Source organism: Alternaria arbusti (genome assembly GCF_024043155.1).
Source record: "Alternaria arbusti strain BMP 1465 chromosome Unknown scaffold_12, whole genome shotgun sequence".
Classification (NCBI taxonomy): domain Eukaryota; kingdom Fungi; phylum Ascomycota; class Dothideomycetes; order Pleosporales; family Pleosporaceae; genus Alternaria; species Alternaria arbusti.
Window position 1 is genome coordinate 543,557 of NW_026249952.1, and position 12,924 is coordinate 556,480.

Sequence of the window (12,924 nt, forward strand, 5' to 3'; positions counted from 1 at the left end):
CAGCATGCTTCATGACAAATCGAGCTTCATTCCCCTTCTCTCGACTTCTTCTTTGACGTGAGTCCACTTGGTGCAGTCAACCAACACACCCTCTAACCCCCGCTTCCGCAGACTCTGTAGCTCTTCCGGACTTTTCTGCACGTCATGCTCAAGCGCGATCTTGAACTTCAACCCCAGAAAGCTGAACACTTCATCCATGCGTCCGAATAGAAGTGCAATCAAGTCCACGTCCTCTTTGAAGCTGCTGTCGCCGGTGACGCGCCACTGAATAACGAGCACGCATGCTGCAACATACAGCGACGATCCGATGTGTGCAGAGAGCAGAAGGTCGATGGATATACGCGACGCATCTCTGACAATCTGCGCGATATTCTGAGCTGCTATCACAGCAAGTGTGAACTGCGAAGCCGACTCCTCGATTGAAACATGCGTCTCACGTCGGTAATGTAGGAGGATTGTCATGGTGTTCAGGATGATGTGTAGCCACGCGACATGACCACGATCAGCTGGTAACGCTTCCAGAATCGAACTCGCTGTGCGCGGGAGGCTGAGATTAAATTTGACAATCATGTCGTCTAATTCGGTGCAATCTTCTGCATATTCAGGGCTGTCTGGAGAGGTGTGGAGAGAACACAACAGTTCACCGACCCGGCCAAGCAGGACGTGTGCTATAATCACGTAGTGAAAGACGTTCGAGGAGTCCTTGAAACCCGATACGGCGTTTATGAGACGCGACAGGTTTCTCGTGAACGGTGAGTTAGTGATGTAGTTATCTCTCAGTTCAGAATTCATGCCCTGGAATATTGCCTCAGCAACCGGGATATCGACCTTGAATTGTATCTCTGGTATAGCATGGGCCCAGCCCGTCGGCCATGCATGCATTCGATCCATGATGAATAGTAGCCAAAGTGCTCGTCGGGATTCTTCTCGCTCGAGTGCTGACTCGCGGTTGATATTATCAGAAGCACATGAGTATTCGTTAATGGGTATTGTATCAGAGAGGTGGTGGCTGGCATCCATACGGTTCAAGCCGAGCACGACAGCCTGCCTCCAGGCTTTCCCCAAGAAGAGCCAGCTAGCAGAGTAGTCGCCAATAGTCCAAGCGTGGAACACAAGGAGTAGTACAGCCTGTATTGTGCGGACAGCCGGGTCAGGTCTTCGCCGTGTCAGATCGTAGGAGAAACGTGCTTGTTCGTACCAGTCTTTCGAGCGCTTTCGGATTGAGGCGTCTGGATGATACCTAGCTGTTACGCAGCACATGGCATATAGAAGAAGCGGTGCATCTTTCTCCATATCACCACATTCAACCTTTGCCAGAAAGCTCTTCTTATGGAAGCAAGGAAACATGTGGTAGAGATGTTCGAAGAAGAGTTCACCGAGTTGGAGGATAACATGTCGTGGGGGCAACTGTAAACTCTCCAATATATCCAAGTCTAGCGTACTGGCGGAATGTTCTGCGGTAGATCCCGGGGTGGGGTAATGTGAGCTAGGTGCTACGGGTTCTGTGATAGTGGATCTGGGAAGATCGAAGTTCATGCCCGAGAATTGCATGAAGTCTGGTGACTCAAAAGGCATCGTATCGAAGCCTTGCGTTCGCGCCGGTGATGCCGAAACATGATGCTCTGTTCGGCTCGTTGATGACGTACCATCATCTCGGGTTGAGGCCGTGACAGCGTAGTCGCATCTGAGATTCAACTTTCTGCACAATGAGCAGCTCGGGTGTTCTGCCTGTAGCAAGCAACCTATCATCAGCCCCTAGCCGGCATGCGTGGACGGTGGTGCACATACATCGCATCTCTTCTTGCGCTGCCGACAGCTCTTGCAGGCCTGCTTACGTTTACTAACAGAGGCAGGAATGGTTAGTGTCTGCATCGCGATACGATAGCGGGCGAGTAGTGCACCTCACGGAATGAGAGGAGCCCTGGAGTGAGGATGCCCAGCTGGTGCTGTTGTCGCACTAGTCCACGGGTCGGTTACGAGCGGATGCCGACGGATATAGCTCGGACTTAAGCTCGTTTAAGGAAGAGAGTAAATAGGTCTGCAGTCTACATTAAGATAAAAGTAAATAAATTACGTACTGTAAGATTAACGTAGGCCCTAGAGTGTTTAGTATTATTCTTTAATAAGGTAGTTAAACGCAGGACGGTAGAACTAAGATATATATTGCTGGTTCGATGTACAAGTGATGAACCAGCTGAGGTCAAAACGGAAGCTAGGAGCCTATATTGTCGTTGGGTCATTTACTTTGCGTGTTTTCATCTTCATGTAAGGTCTACATTGCCGTTCGGTCATTTACTCTGCATGTTTTTATCTAGATGTCAGGCCTGCATTGCCGTTAGGTCATCTACTCTGCATGTTTTCATCTAGACGTAAGGCCTACATTGTCGTTGAGCCATCTACTTTGCATATTGTCATCTTGATGTAATCTGCAAACCTACCTACTCATTCATCATCCTCATCATCCTCATCCTCCCCAAACTCAACCCCATACTCAGCACAGACATCCCACCGGTCCCCCTTCGCACTCTTACTAACATACTTGGTGAACCGCAACACACCCCGATCCCTCAGCACAATAGCGAGGTTATTCCAAGCTGCAGGCTGACTGAACAAGATACCATCGTCCTCGTCGTCAGCCGCAGACTTGTAGATAGCAGGATCAGCCTTTGCTTTGCGGCGCTGACCTGCACCAGTAGACGTTGAGGCTTCGCCGGTAGGCACGCTGGGGTGATCGGCATCGTCTTCGCCGGCCATGTACATTTCGTAGCCGCCGACCTCCTCTTCGGGCTTGGGTTCCGGTTCCTTTGCTTTGCCCTTCTTTTTACTCTTTTTGCTGCTGCTGCCGTTTTGCTTGGGTTCTTCCTCGGCGCCTTCTTCAGGCTCTTCGTCTTCGTCACCCCAGCCGCGAGAGGGCGTGATGCCGAGGCAAACTTCTAGCTGGGGGTCTTCTTCCTCGTAAGCGGTCGCGAGTGTGTAGTCGAGACCTCGCCGGAAACGGCGCGCGAAGATGTTGCTCTTGGTGAGTGTGATACCGGTGACAAGAGAGATCCACTTCATGAACGCTGGGTGCGGGAAGAGGATGTCGACGAGGTCGTCGTATGGTGTCATACCGTCGTTCTCGGGGTACGGTGTGGTCGGTATTGGCTGAATAGCTTTTCGGTAGAGATAGCGCTGCTTGTGTGGTGGTCGTGCGACACCAACCATCGACTCCTTGGAGTGCGGGTTGTTGGGTAGGCTTGGGTTCGCCTCGTGGTCTTTCGACTCAAGGTACTCCCGTAACCGCGCGGAGAACTTATTAGACAGGAACTGTGCCAGTCGTAACGACGACTCGTCGCCAAACATGTTTGACAGCTCCTCCACTGTGTCCGGAACGAGGTAGTTTGGGTTCATAAACTTGATCAGGAAATCAATGTCGTTTTCAGTCAGCTCGTCGTCCTCTTGTTTCGCCTGCTCTTCCCAGTCTGGGTTGTCGACCCAGTGTGATTGCGGCTCGTCGAAAACGTCCGCCTTGCCTCCCTGCAGTTGGGCAAGCGAGCTCTTCTCTGCCAGCTTCTCTTCGAGACCCTCTTCGTAGCCTTCCTCGCCCTCTTGCGGAATGTGGAACCACCCGCTGATGGCCATGCGAACGCGACCACCGTCTTCTTCTGCCTTCTCTTCCAACCCTCTCCTGTAGACCTCCTCGACGTCGTGGAAACTCTCGCCAGGCTGAACGGTGAAGAAAGAGAGCTGATTCCATGCCGGAGGTATCGATAGCGAAAAGTCTGGTTGTGGCACCCTAACCTTGTCGCCGTCTGGTGTCTCGAGGTGCTCGGTTGGGTACAGTCGTAATGCACCTCCCCATTCTGGCTTCCAAGGAATGTCAGGGTCCAGCAGATACAGAATCCAACTTACACGCCGGCTTCCGATGACGTCGTCGTGGCAAAGCAAGTGACATCCTGGTGTGTATACATTCTGCGCCGCAGTCAGTACAGTTCCTCAGACAATGCGTCGCGCAACCTACCACTGCCATGTCCGTCTTGACACCACTCAATGGCCCAGATCCTGTTATCGAAGATAGGTACTTGCGAAAGGCAGACGAGTACAGCGAGTCGCGCAGGGTGAGCAGGGAAGGCAGGCGCTTGAGCGCAGAGTCGTGGAGGCCATCGAGGTTTGCGAGATCGCCGGATTGATGAATCTTGTAGATGTCTGTCTCTTTGGGAGTAAAGTGGATGTGCTCGCGGATTTCGTTGCGGACATTGCGTAAGAGAGTATCGTCGACGAGGTTATGAATTACGGCGTGCTTGTAGCTATGGTTCAATTAGAACGTCATGGGTCGAAAGTGCGGAGATTAATGCATACGGCTGCGAATCCGCGTATTCGCTCGTATATCCCTCGAGTACTTTGCTGTCGAAGAGACCGCTGCGGAAATTGTTATGCGCCTCGTCGTCGGAGATGGCTCTCTTCTTTTTCGCCTTGCCATGCGCAGGCGCCTCATTTTTGCGCTTGGCCATTGCGGAGGTTTAGCGATAATTCCGGTAGGTTGGGAGAAAGTTCAGCTGTTGCGGAAGAGCAATTGAGGGAAGCTCGAACATAAATTTGGTCGGCCTTGGACGTGGAAATCGCCGATGCTATCGCCTGCCTCACACCACAATAGCTCCACCTAGCCGTCTGCAGCATCATGACGAAGATTACTTCCCAGCGTGGCCATGTTCTCCTCATGTTGACCGATCATGCTTCGGCGCAATAGCAGCTAGTGCTTGCGAAACTATGCTCAGATGCGTCCACGACCTCGTACACAGCTTGCGGGATAGGCACTCGCTAACGTGCGGAGAGCCAACCACTCCGGTTGGCTGATCCCCCGGGGAACATGTGTCCGGTGGCGTCCGGCGTTTAAGTTTAGTATCACGACGATCCATTCCCAACCTTCATGTGAAGGATGACGACAACTACAGATAAACACGGTGTTGGTTTGATTGATTATGAGTAGCAACTGTCTATTGGGTATCTCGAAAGTGATCGACATGCTATAACCGGGTACGCCTACCGAATGCGCTGGGCGTCTCGATACAGGATTGTTGCAAGCATCTCGGGGGTATTGATATCCGCGTGACTTCAGCACAGCTGAGCTGGATCAAGGCAGTGGTGACCGCGAAGTCGTAGTCCGCCGCGGCACACCTACTCCTCCTGGCCTCCTGCAAGCAGCTTGGCCATCTTCTCCTCCAGCATCTTCACATCATTGCCAACGGTCTTGACATTGTTGACCGTGGTGGCCTCGGCCTTCTTGTAGTCCCTCTCCAGAACCTCAAGTTGGCGCTCCCACCGCTTGATCTCCTGCTCCTGCTTTGATTGTCGGCTTTCTAACTGAGTCAATACTTGATCGGCTTGCCAAGCACTTGTGTGCACGAGTCGCAGTGTGCGCAGACGCTCGAGGACCAGAGGAAGAACGGGCGACAGCTTATCGATGGAAGGCAATGTGCCATACAGCGCGTTGATCTTAGCCTCTTGGTCTGGATAGGTCACCGCCTTGTTGTCGCCAGAATTTGAGCTAGCCTGTGCAGCTTCATGCCGAATTTCCTTCAGATGCTCCGCTTCTGCTGTGAGCTTCTTGACGTTCTGTGTGACGGCGTCCAAGTTGTTGCTCGAAGCATCCCCAATCAAGCTGAGCGTCTGCTCCAACCTCGTCAGAGTAGAAGCAACAGGAAAAGGCGTTTGGTCACTGAGCTCCGGCATTGTGTTCCCGTTGAGGCCCAGATTGTTCTCAATCTGCGTTATGCGCTTATCAAACTCTGCCGCGTGGTTCAGCACTACTTCGAGCTGACCCCTCTGAATCTGGGTGCCTGGTAGCGGTGGCTTGTTTGCGATGGCTTCGCTGAGCGTCGTGCTAGGATCAAAGGGCTTGTAGCTCTCAAACTTTTGTACCGTCCGGTCGAGTATAGCTTGTGCGCCCCGTGCCCCGCCCTTGTGTGCTGTGTATATGGTGTCGACTTTGCTTGCTATGGTCTCCATCAACTCCCTCGGGTCTTGCTCCTCAATCTTGGACTTGTCCCCGCTCTCCACTCTTCGTTCGTACTCCTCCTCCAACCCGGCTAGCTCTCGCTTGATCCGCAATAGCTTCTTCGCAAAGCCTTCCTCTTCTTCATCGCTGTCATCTCCTATTATCTCGCCTCGCCTTCGCTGGCGCCGTGTTGATGTGCGGTAGGACTGCCGTTGTGCGGTGATGTTGTCCGAGAAATCGACCCCGCGGGCGTCTATCTGTGAAGGCTGGAAGCGGTTGCGTGCTTGATCTGGTTGGAGTCGCTGGTGCCGAACTGCTGAGTCCCTCGGGTCGTCACCGTCGCCTTCGCCGTCGGACTCGGAAACGGCGGTGGAGGCTTGGATTGTAGACACATCTTCGGCGAGCTCGGGGGTCTCGTAGATGTCCGGAGCGGTGTCAATGCCCGGGAGGTTGTCGTATTTTGGCCTGGTTCCTTCGGACATGGCGGTTGGCTGCAGGGAGGGGCAACGCTGGTTTGGCGCAAGGTGGGTGTGTGCCAGGGACGCGTTCGGAGTGGCAGTCGCGACTTGCGCTAGTCCCCGCACGGCATAGTGACTTGGGTATGGACTCATGTTATACACCGAAAGGCAGGCAGGAGTGTGATGATAGGCTTGCTCTTGCCTGTTATCAGGCGGGTTCAATCATCGCTAACTACATGGTACGCTCTCTCTGATACTTCATCCTGCATTGGCCATCAATGACCCTCCTCAATTCACTAGACATGTGCAGCGCATGCCGCCTTGTAATCGAAACGATCTCTCATTTTTGTCTATGCCTGAACCTTGAAAGTACGGCCGCTGGCGGTCTTCTTCTCCTTCTCCTCCGTCTCGGGTCGGGCTCTGCGAAGGACTGTAGTTTGTCAGCATAAACCTGGCGCAGGCAACATGGCACAACGTACCTTGGAGGAAGTCTGCGGTCCGCTTGCGCATTCTTGTGTGGATGAAAGCCTTGGAAGCCTTGATATGGTAGTGGAAGTAATCGCGGAAGGTTTGAATGTGTGAAATAACCTCATCGCGCCGTTGCTTGGCGAGATGGCGAGGGAACAGTACTGCAGAGGTTAGCAGGACGTACAGTCAATCGTGTTAGGCGACCCACCAAATGTGATGTAGCCAATCTCAGCCGAGCCAGAGTTGTCAACTCCGGGGATGCCTTGCAGCTCAAGCGGCGGGTCATTCCTGAACAGCACTTGTGGTGCGTTCTGAATAGCTCTCCGCCTGGCGTCAACGAACTCCTGAAGGAAGACTTTTCCGAATATCCTGTCTGTCTCTTCCCGGAAGACGGTGGAGAAGATGACGGTGACACGGTCGTGGCTGGCCTTGATGTAGATGGCTTCCTCCTCTCGGTAGTGGATCGCGCGCACGGCACCGCCCTCTGCTACACCCTGTGGCGCCGACTCGGATGTGTACTTGGAGGCTTCCTCCTGCAACTCATGGAACTCGTCGAAGGCTTGCTCGAAGGGTGCAGCCATGGCGTTCCGCTTGAGGAGGGAAACGCGCCTGACCAGGTCTTCTTTGGCATCTGCACACCGTCAGCACCTTGTTCCAGCAGTCTGACAAAAGACCGTACCTTGCTCTTCTGGCAGGTTCTCCAAATCTACCAGCACGGAGAAGTCGTAGCCAGACTCTGGCTCCACGATATAAGGCCCATACTCTCGCTCCAGCACTGCCTGCGCGCCGTATTGGACCAGCTCCTTGAAGCACTTAATGTGCAATGACACTAGTATCTTGGTCTTGCTCTCCGGGGTTGAGATGTGGAAGGTGACGCCGTCGAAGTCGGAGACGACCTGGTCAATGTTGGCGGTAGCTCCTCTATGTGCTGTTAGCTACCTGGCTGGTGCTGCGGAGCGGAAGGCAGCGGGGTATGGCGCACCCATTGATTCGTTCCCTTAGGAGGGATTCGATCAAGACGTTTTGATAGTCGAGAAGAAGCATGTTGGCGGTTCAGCTCCTCGTAGGCGGATGGGCGTCGTCGGGCGGGGAGCTATTCGAGGGCGGTGATGCGGAGGACGGAGGTGTGCTGTGATGCTGGAAGGTGGGTCTAGCGCAATCCGTGGGGTTGGCCCTTGTCTAAAAAGTTTCGAGAAAGTAACCAACTCCCAACCCGACCGTTACCAGTGGCGCATACCCGCGAACATTGTCTGAGGAGCGCAATGACCTGAAGAGACTGAACCTGAGATCCTTCAAACCCTCCCCTCACGTCATATCCGGAATTTCATAGAGGCGGCGCAAAATGGTCAAATCATACAGGTAATGCGCACATGCAGCGCAACTCGAACAGAGCTCGTACTAACTAATTCGTAGCAAGTATGAGCAGTCCGATGCTTTCGGCGTGGTCGCGACTGCCACTTCCAACATTGTATGGACCCCCGAAGGCCTCACGCAGCCCGGTTCGAGTCGAGTCGCAGGCGCCGGACGCGCATACGCCGCCGCCAACGAGGAAGTGCTGTGCTGGGATGTAAAGAAGGGCGAACTCATGAGCAGGTGGCGCGACAACACCTGTACCGAGGAAGTTACCGTAATATGCCGGAGCGATATCGACCCGGATGTCTTCGCTGTGGGCTACGCCGACGGAAGCATACGCATATGGGATGCGCGAACGTCGACCGTCATCATCAGCTTCAATGGTCACAAATCCGCTGTCACAGTCTTGACTTTTGACCAGAGTGGAGTACGGCTGGCGAGTGGTGCCAAGGATACGGACATTGTCGTGTGGGATCTGGTCTCGGAAACCGGCTTGTTCAAGCTGAGAGGGCACAAGGGCCAAATTACTGGCCTGCAGTTCCTCCATCCTGCTAGTGCTCCGCAAGAAGATGGTGTGGAGTACGAAGAGATGGACGTGGATGCAGATCAAGCTTTCCTACTATCGACTAGCAAAGACGCGTTGATCAAGATCTGGGATGTCACGACTCAGCACTGCATCGAGACGCACATTGCACAAACAAACGGAGAATGCTGGGCTCTTGGTGTTTCGCCGGATGGTAGCGGTTGCATAACTGCCGGCAATGACGGAGAACTCAAAGTCTGGGCTATCGACCAGGCAGGGCTTCGAAGAGCAGGGTCATCAATCGGCGAAGGGTTCGAACAGGAATACCTTACATCCAGAGGCATACTATATCGGATGGGCAAGGACAGGACACAAGGAATTTCCTTTTACGCCAAGGCAGATTACATCGCTGTGCATGGCGCAGAGAAGGCCGTTGAGATATGGCGGATAAAAACGCCAGAAGAGGTCCGCAAAGCCCTGATCAGGAAGAGGAAGAGGAGGCGAGAAAAGGCCAAGACCGAGAAAAACGGAGACATCGAAGACGATGCTGATGCCGACGACAAAGTCGACGCTGCGGATGCCGAGATTGGCGAAGTCTTTGTACCCTATGTGACCGTACGAACAGCCGGGAAAGTGAGATCAGTCGCATGGATGCACATCAAAGGAACGAAGAAGCTACAGCTACTGGTCGGCACAAACAACAACCTCATCGACGTTTACGAGATACCCCAAAGAAGCAAGACGAAGAGCGAGGAAGCACCCGACTACAGCCGCACACTATCTGTTGAACTCTCTGGCCATCGAAACGATGTACGAGCACTTGCACTCAGTTCCGATGATCGCATGCTGGCATCCGCGTCAAGTGGAGGACTGAAGATCTGGAATGTCAAGACACAAAACTGCCTGCGCACTCTAGAATGCGGCTATGCACTTTGCTGTGCGTTCTTACCAGGAGACAAGATCGTTGTTGTAGGAACCAAGGATGGCGATATCGAATTGTACGACATAGCGGCATCCACATTGCTGGACAAGATCAATGCACACGAGGGGGCTGTTTGGACTATGCAAGTTCACCCCGACGGAAAGTCACTCGCCACTGGCAGCGCCGACAAGTCCATCAAGTTCTGGAATTTCGACATTGTCCAGGAAGAAATACCGGGAACAAAACGCACAACACCTCGTTTGAAGCTGACTCAGTCGCGCATACTCAAGGTCAACGACGACGTTCTAAGCGTGCAGTTTTCACCCGACTCAAAGTTACTCGCCGTAGCGACGCTCGACAACACCGTGAAAGTCTTCTTCGTAGACTCATTAAAGCTCTTCCTCAATCTCTACGGCCACAAGCTGCCTGTACTCAACATGTCGATTTCCAGCGACAGCAAGCTCATCGCGACCTGTTCTGCCGACAAGAACGTCCGCATCTGGGGTCTCGACTTTGGAGACTGTCACAAGGCGCTTTTCGGCCACGAAGACAGCATCATGCAAATATCCTTCATCCCGCATCCCGTCGACAACGACGAACGCCACATCTTCTTCAGCGCCTCCAAAGACCGCACGATCAAAAGCTGGGACGGCGACAAGTTCCAACAAGTTCAAAAGTTCAGAGGCCACCACGGCGAAATCTGGGCCATGACCGTCGCGCGAACAGGCGACTTCATCGTCACAGCCAGCCACGACAAGAGCATACGCATCTGGACCCGCTCCGACGAACCCATCTTCCTCGAAGAAGAGCGCGAACGCGAGCTAGAAGAAATGTACGAAAAGACTCTCGCCACGAACCTCGAAGACGACGAAGACCCCACCGGCACCCGCGCCGAGGCCGTCGACGCCAGCAAACAAACCATCACAACCCTCACCGCCGGAGAGCGCATCCAAGAAGCACTGGACCTAGGCATCGCCGACCTCGAAGTCGTCCGAGACTGGGAAGCCCAACGCAGAACCAACCCCAAAATCGCTCCGCCACAGCGTAACCCCCTTTTCCTCGCTCTAGGCAACATCTCCGCCGAGCGCCACGTCCTCAACACCCTCTCCAAGATCCCCGCTGCGCAACTGCACGACGCGTTACTCGTCCTCCCCTTCTCATCTCTCCCCGCTCTCTTCACTTTCCTCGCTATCTGGGTGCGCAAACAGTGGAATGTGACATTGACCTGCCGCGTCCTCTTCTTCATGCTCAAAACGCATCAGAAGCAGATTGTCTCCAGTCGCGAACTCAAGACCGTGTTGGAAGGTATGCGCAATGATTTGCGGAGTACACTCATGGGCAACAAGGATCTGATTGGGTTTAATGTTGCGGCGTTGAGGTTTGTGGGGGAGAGGGTGGATGAGGCGAGGTTGGTTAGGTGGGAGGATGTGGATAAGATGGATGGGGAGGAGAATAGGAAGAAGAGGGGGTTTGTGGATGTTGCTTAGGTTGGTGGGATGGGAGATGAGGGTGCATTTGTGGCGTTTCTAGTTGGTGGTTTGGGCTGTGTTAAAAGTAGTTATACGGGTGTTTTGCGAGAATCCATGTTTTGAACCCTTGTGCTTGGTATCCTTGTCTGTTTTGCAGTGTATGTTGAGAGTAATCAAGTCAAGCGTATGCTTCATATCAGCCAACATGTCCACTCTCCAAGGTACATATCTCTAAACCCACAGATGTTTATACATATCGTGATAGTCGTGCATCTCCCATATTGTACACCGCCACCACCACAACATCCTGCCCACCAGCAGAAAAAGCTCTCCCACAGTCTACCCCATAGCCTTCAAGAAATTAGCCTCCTTAATCCCCGCCCTCCGCTTATTCCTCATCGCCTTTGTCAACTCCTCTCTCGCATCCTGCGCCTTGACCGCGCCCTGCAAACTACCGTCGCCGGCCGGTAAATCAATCGTCTGTTCGTATAGCGGGACTTTGGGGACCAGCATCTCGGGGTTCATGGCTTGTTCCTTGCGGAGGCGTTTTGCGGCTAGACGACGTTGTTTCTTTGATTTCGCTGTGGGGTGGTTAGGAAAGTCGTTCTTCTTCTCCATGCTATGATGGACTTTGTGGGGAAGTATGTAATGGCAAGGAACGTACAGAACAAATCTCCCGCCCCAGCATCCGCCTTCTTCTCCTGCCGATCCAATATCGTCCACAGCCAACTCGGATATTCATCGTCAGCCAACGCAACGGGATCCTGTCTATCTTTCAAAAAGTTCAATCCCTTCAGTGGTTGCCCAGCTGGTATACTGCTTTTCACCAGCGGGGCAGCCTTCTTCTTCGCGGCTTCCGCAGCCGTGGCTTTCAAATCCGGACTCGCGGCTGGTGTCAATGGCTCGCTGAACGGCTGAGCCGCAGATGTGGAAGTCGCTGTTGGCGGGTTGTGCGAGGACGTAGAGTCGCCTTGACGGCCGGCAGATTGCGTTGCGGTGCTTGCGGAGATGGGTGTTGCGTTGCGGAGGGGGGTTGTGGTGGTGAGGAAGCGCATGGGTTGCGGGCGTGTGGAGGAGGTTATTTGGGCGCGCGAGGCGCTGCGAAGACAGGTTCGACATATCATCTTGGGCGTGTGTGGGGGGCGCTTTCAATTCGGCTTTTGGGGTTGTTGCTGGCCAAAAGTTTGAGATGGCATCGGAGGGCTGCCGAGGTGTTTCGCCGGTTCCGGGTCGCGCTAGAGGGCATCCTTGTCTGCCGCCGCCCGCTGTGTGCTTGAGCTCGGGAGGACCATGCTTGGTGCATGAACACCTTCATGCTTCTTCCTGAACGGCCTCACATGTAGTGGTTGTCATGGTTGTGGTTATGATTTTGGCAGGTGCTACGCCGCAGATGGCACCTTCCAGTTTCGTCCGGTCCCATGGACACTACTAGGCGACAGGGTAGACGGAAGACATCACAATCAGGCAGGAAGATAGATAAGATGTATGTGTACATTTCAATTTCGAAGCACATCCATTTGAGTAAGACATGAGCGCAGTGTGACCACTCCGTCCAGCCAACCCAAACCCATGCATCGTATTCCTCCAACAGCGCCTGCGGCTGACCGCTTCTTCAATAACATCGTACAAGATAAACATGAGAGATCGTTAGGGATAGTGTGGGATTAGTGCCCAAGCCTGACGCTGGCAGTCCGAAACGCCGTGTTGCGTTCCTTCCAACCAGGCCAGCAAGTAAATAGTAAAACAATGGAAAAACT

At 53.6% G+C, this 12,924-nt stretch overlaps 6 protein-coding genes across 6 annotated transcripts; 1 reads left to right on the plus strand and 5 right to left on the minus strand.

Moving 5' to 3' along the window:
* Nucleotides 1–9: 9 nt before the first annotated feature.
* On the minus strand, nt 10–1,575 carry J4E86_008140 (uncharacterized protein; the record flags this gene model as incomplete). The annotated part of the gene is made up of 1 exon (XM_051448654.1): nt 10–1,575. One exon carries the CDS (start codon nt 1,573–1,575, stop codon nt 10–12), a length of 1,566 nt encoding a protein of 521 aa, XP_051300250.1.
* Nucleotides 1,576–2,442: 867 nt separating this feature from the next.
* On the minus strand, nt 2,443–4,490 carry J4E86_008141 (uncharacterized protein; the record flags this gene model as incomplete). The annotated part of the gene is made up of 3 exons (XM_051448655.1): nt 2,443–3,951; nt 4,001–4,286; nt 4,339–4,490. The coding sequence occupies 3 exons, from the start codon at nt 4,488–4,490 to the stop codon at nt 2,443–2,445; spliced, it is 1,947 nt and encodes a 648-aa protein (XP_051300251.1).
* A 664-nt stretch (nt 4,491–5,154) lies between these two features.
* J4E86_008142 (uncharacterized protein) lies at nt 5,155–6,456 on the minus strand (the record flags this gene model as incomplete). Its single annotated transcript, XM_051448656.1, has 1 exon — nt 5,155–6,456. The coding sequence occupies one exon, from the start codon at nt 6,454–6,456 to the stop codon at nt 5,155–5,157; it is 1,302 nt and encodes a 433-aa protein (XP_051300252.1).
* Nucleotides 6,457–6,782: 326 nt separating this feature from the next.
* Nucleotides 6,783–7,944, minus strand: J4E86_008143 (uncharacterized protein; the record flags this gene model as incomplete). The annotated part of the gene is made up of 5 exons (XM_051448657.1): nt 6,783–6,862; nt 6,912–7,061; nt 7,109–7,531; nt 7,580–7,821; nt 7,883–7,944. 5 exons carry the CDS (start codon nt 7,942–7,944, stop codon nt 6,783–6,785), a joined length of 957 nt encoding a protein of 318 aa, XP_051300253.1.
* Nucleotides 7,945–8,242: 298 nt separating this feature from the next.
* On the plus strand, nt 8,243–11,185 carry J4E86_008144 (uncharacterized protein; the record flags this gene model as incomplete). Its single annotated transcript, XM_051448658.1, has 2 exons — nt 8,243–8,259; nt 8,314–11,185. 2 exons carry the CDS (start codon nt 8,243–8,245, stop codon nt 11,183–11,185), a joined length of 2,889 nt encoding a protein of 962 aa, XP_051300254.1.
* Nucleotides 11,186–11,506: 321 nt separating this feature from the next.
* On the minus strand, nt 11,507–12,291 carry J4E86_008145 (uncharacterized protein; the record flags this gene model as incomplete). Its single annotated transcript, XM_051448659.1, has 2 exons — nt 11,507–11,748; nt 11,832–12,291. The coding sequence occupies 2 exons, from the start codon at nt 12,289–12,291 to the stop codon at nt 11,507–11,509; spliced, it is 702 nt and encodes a 233-aa protein (XP_051300255.1).
* Between the last annotated feature and the right edge of the window lie 633 nt (nt 12,292–12,924).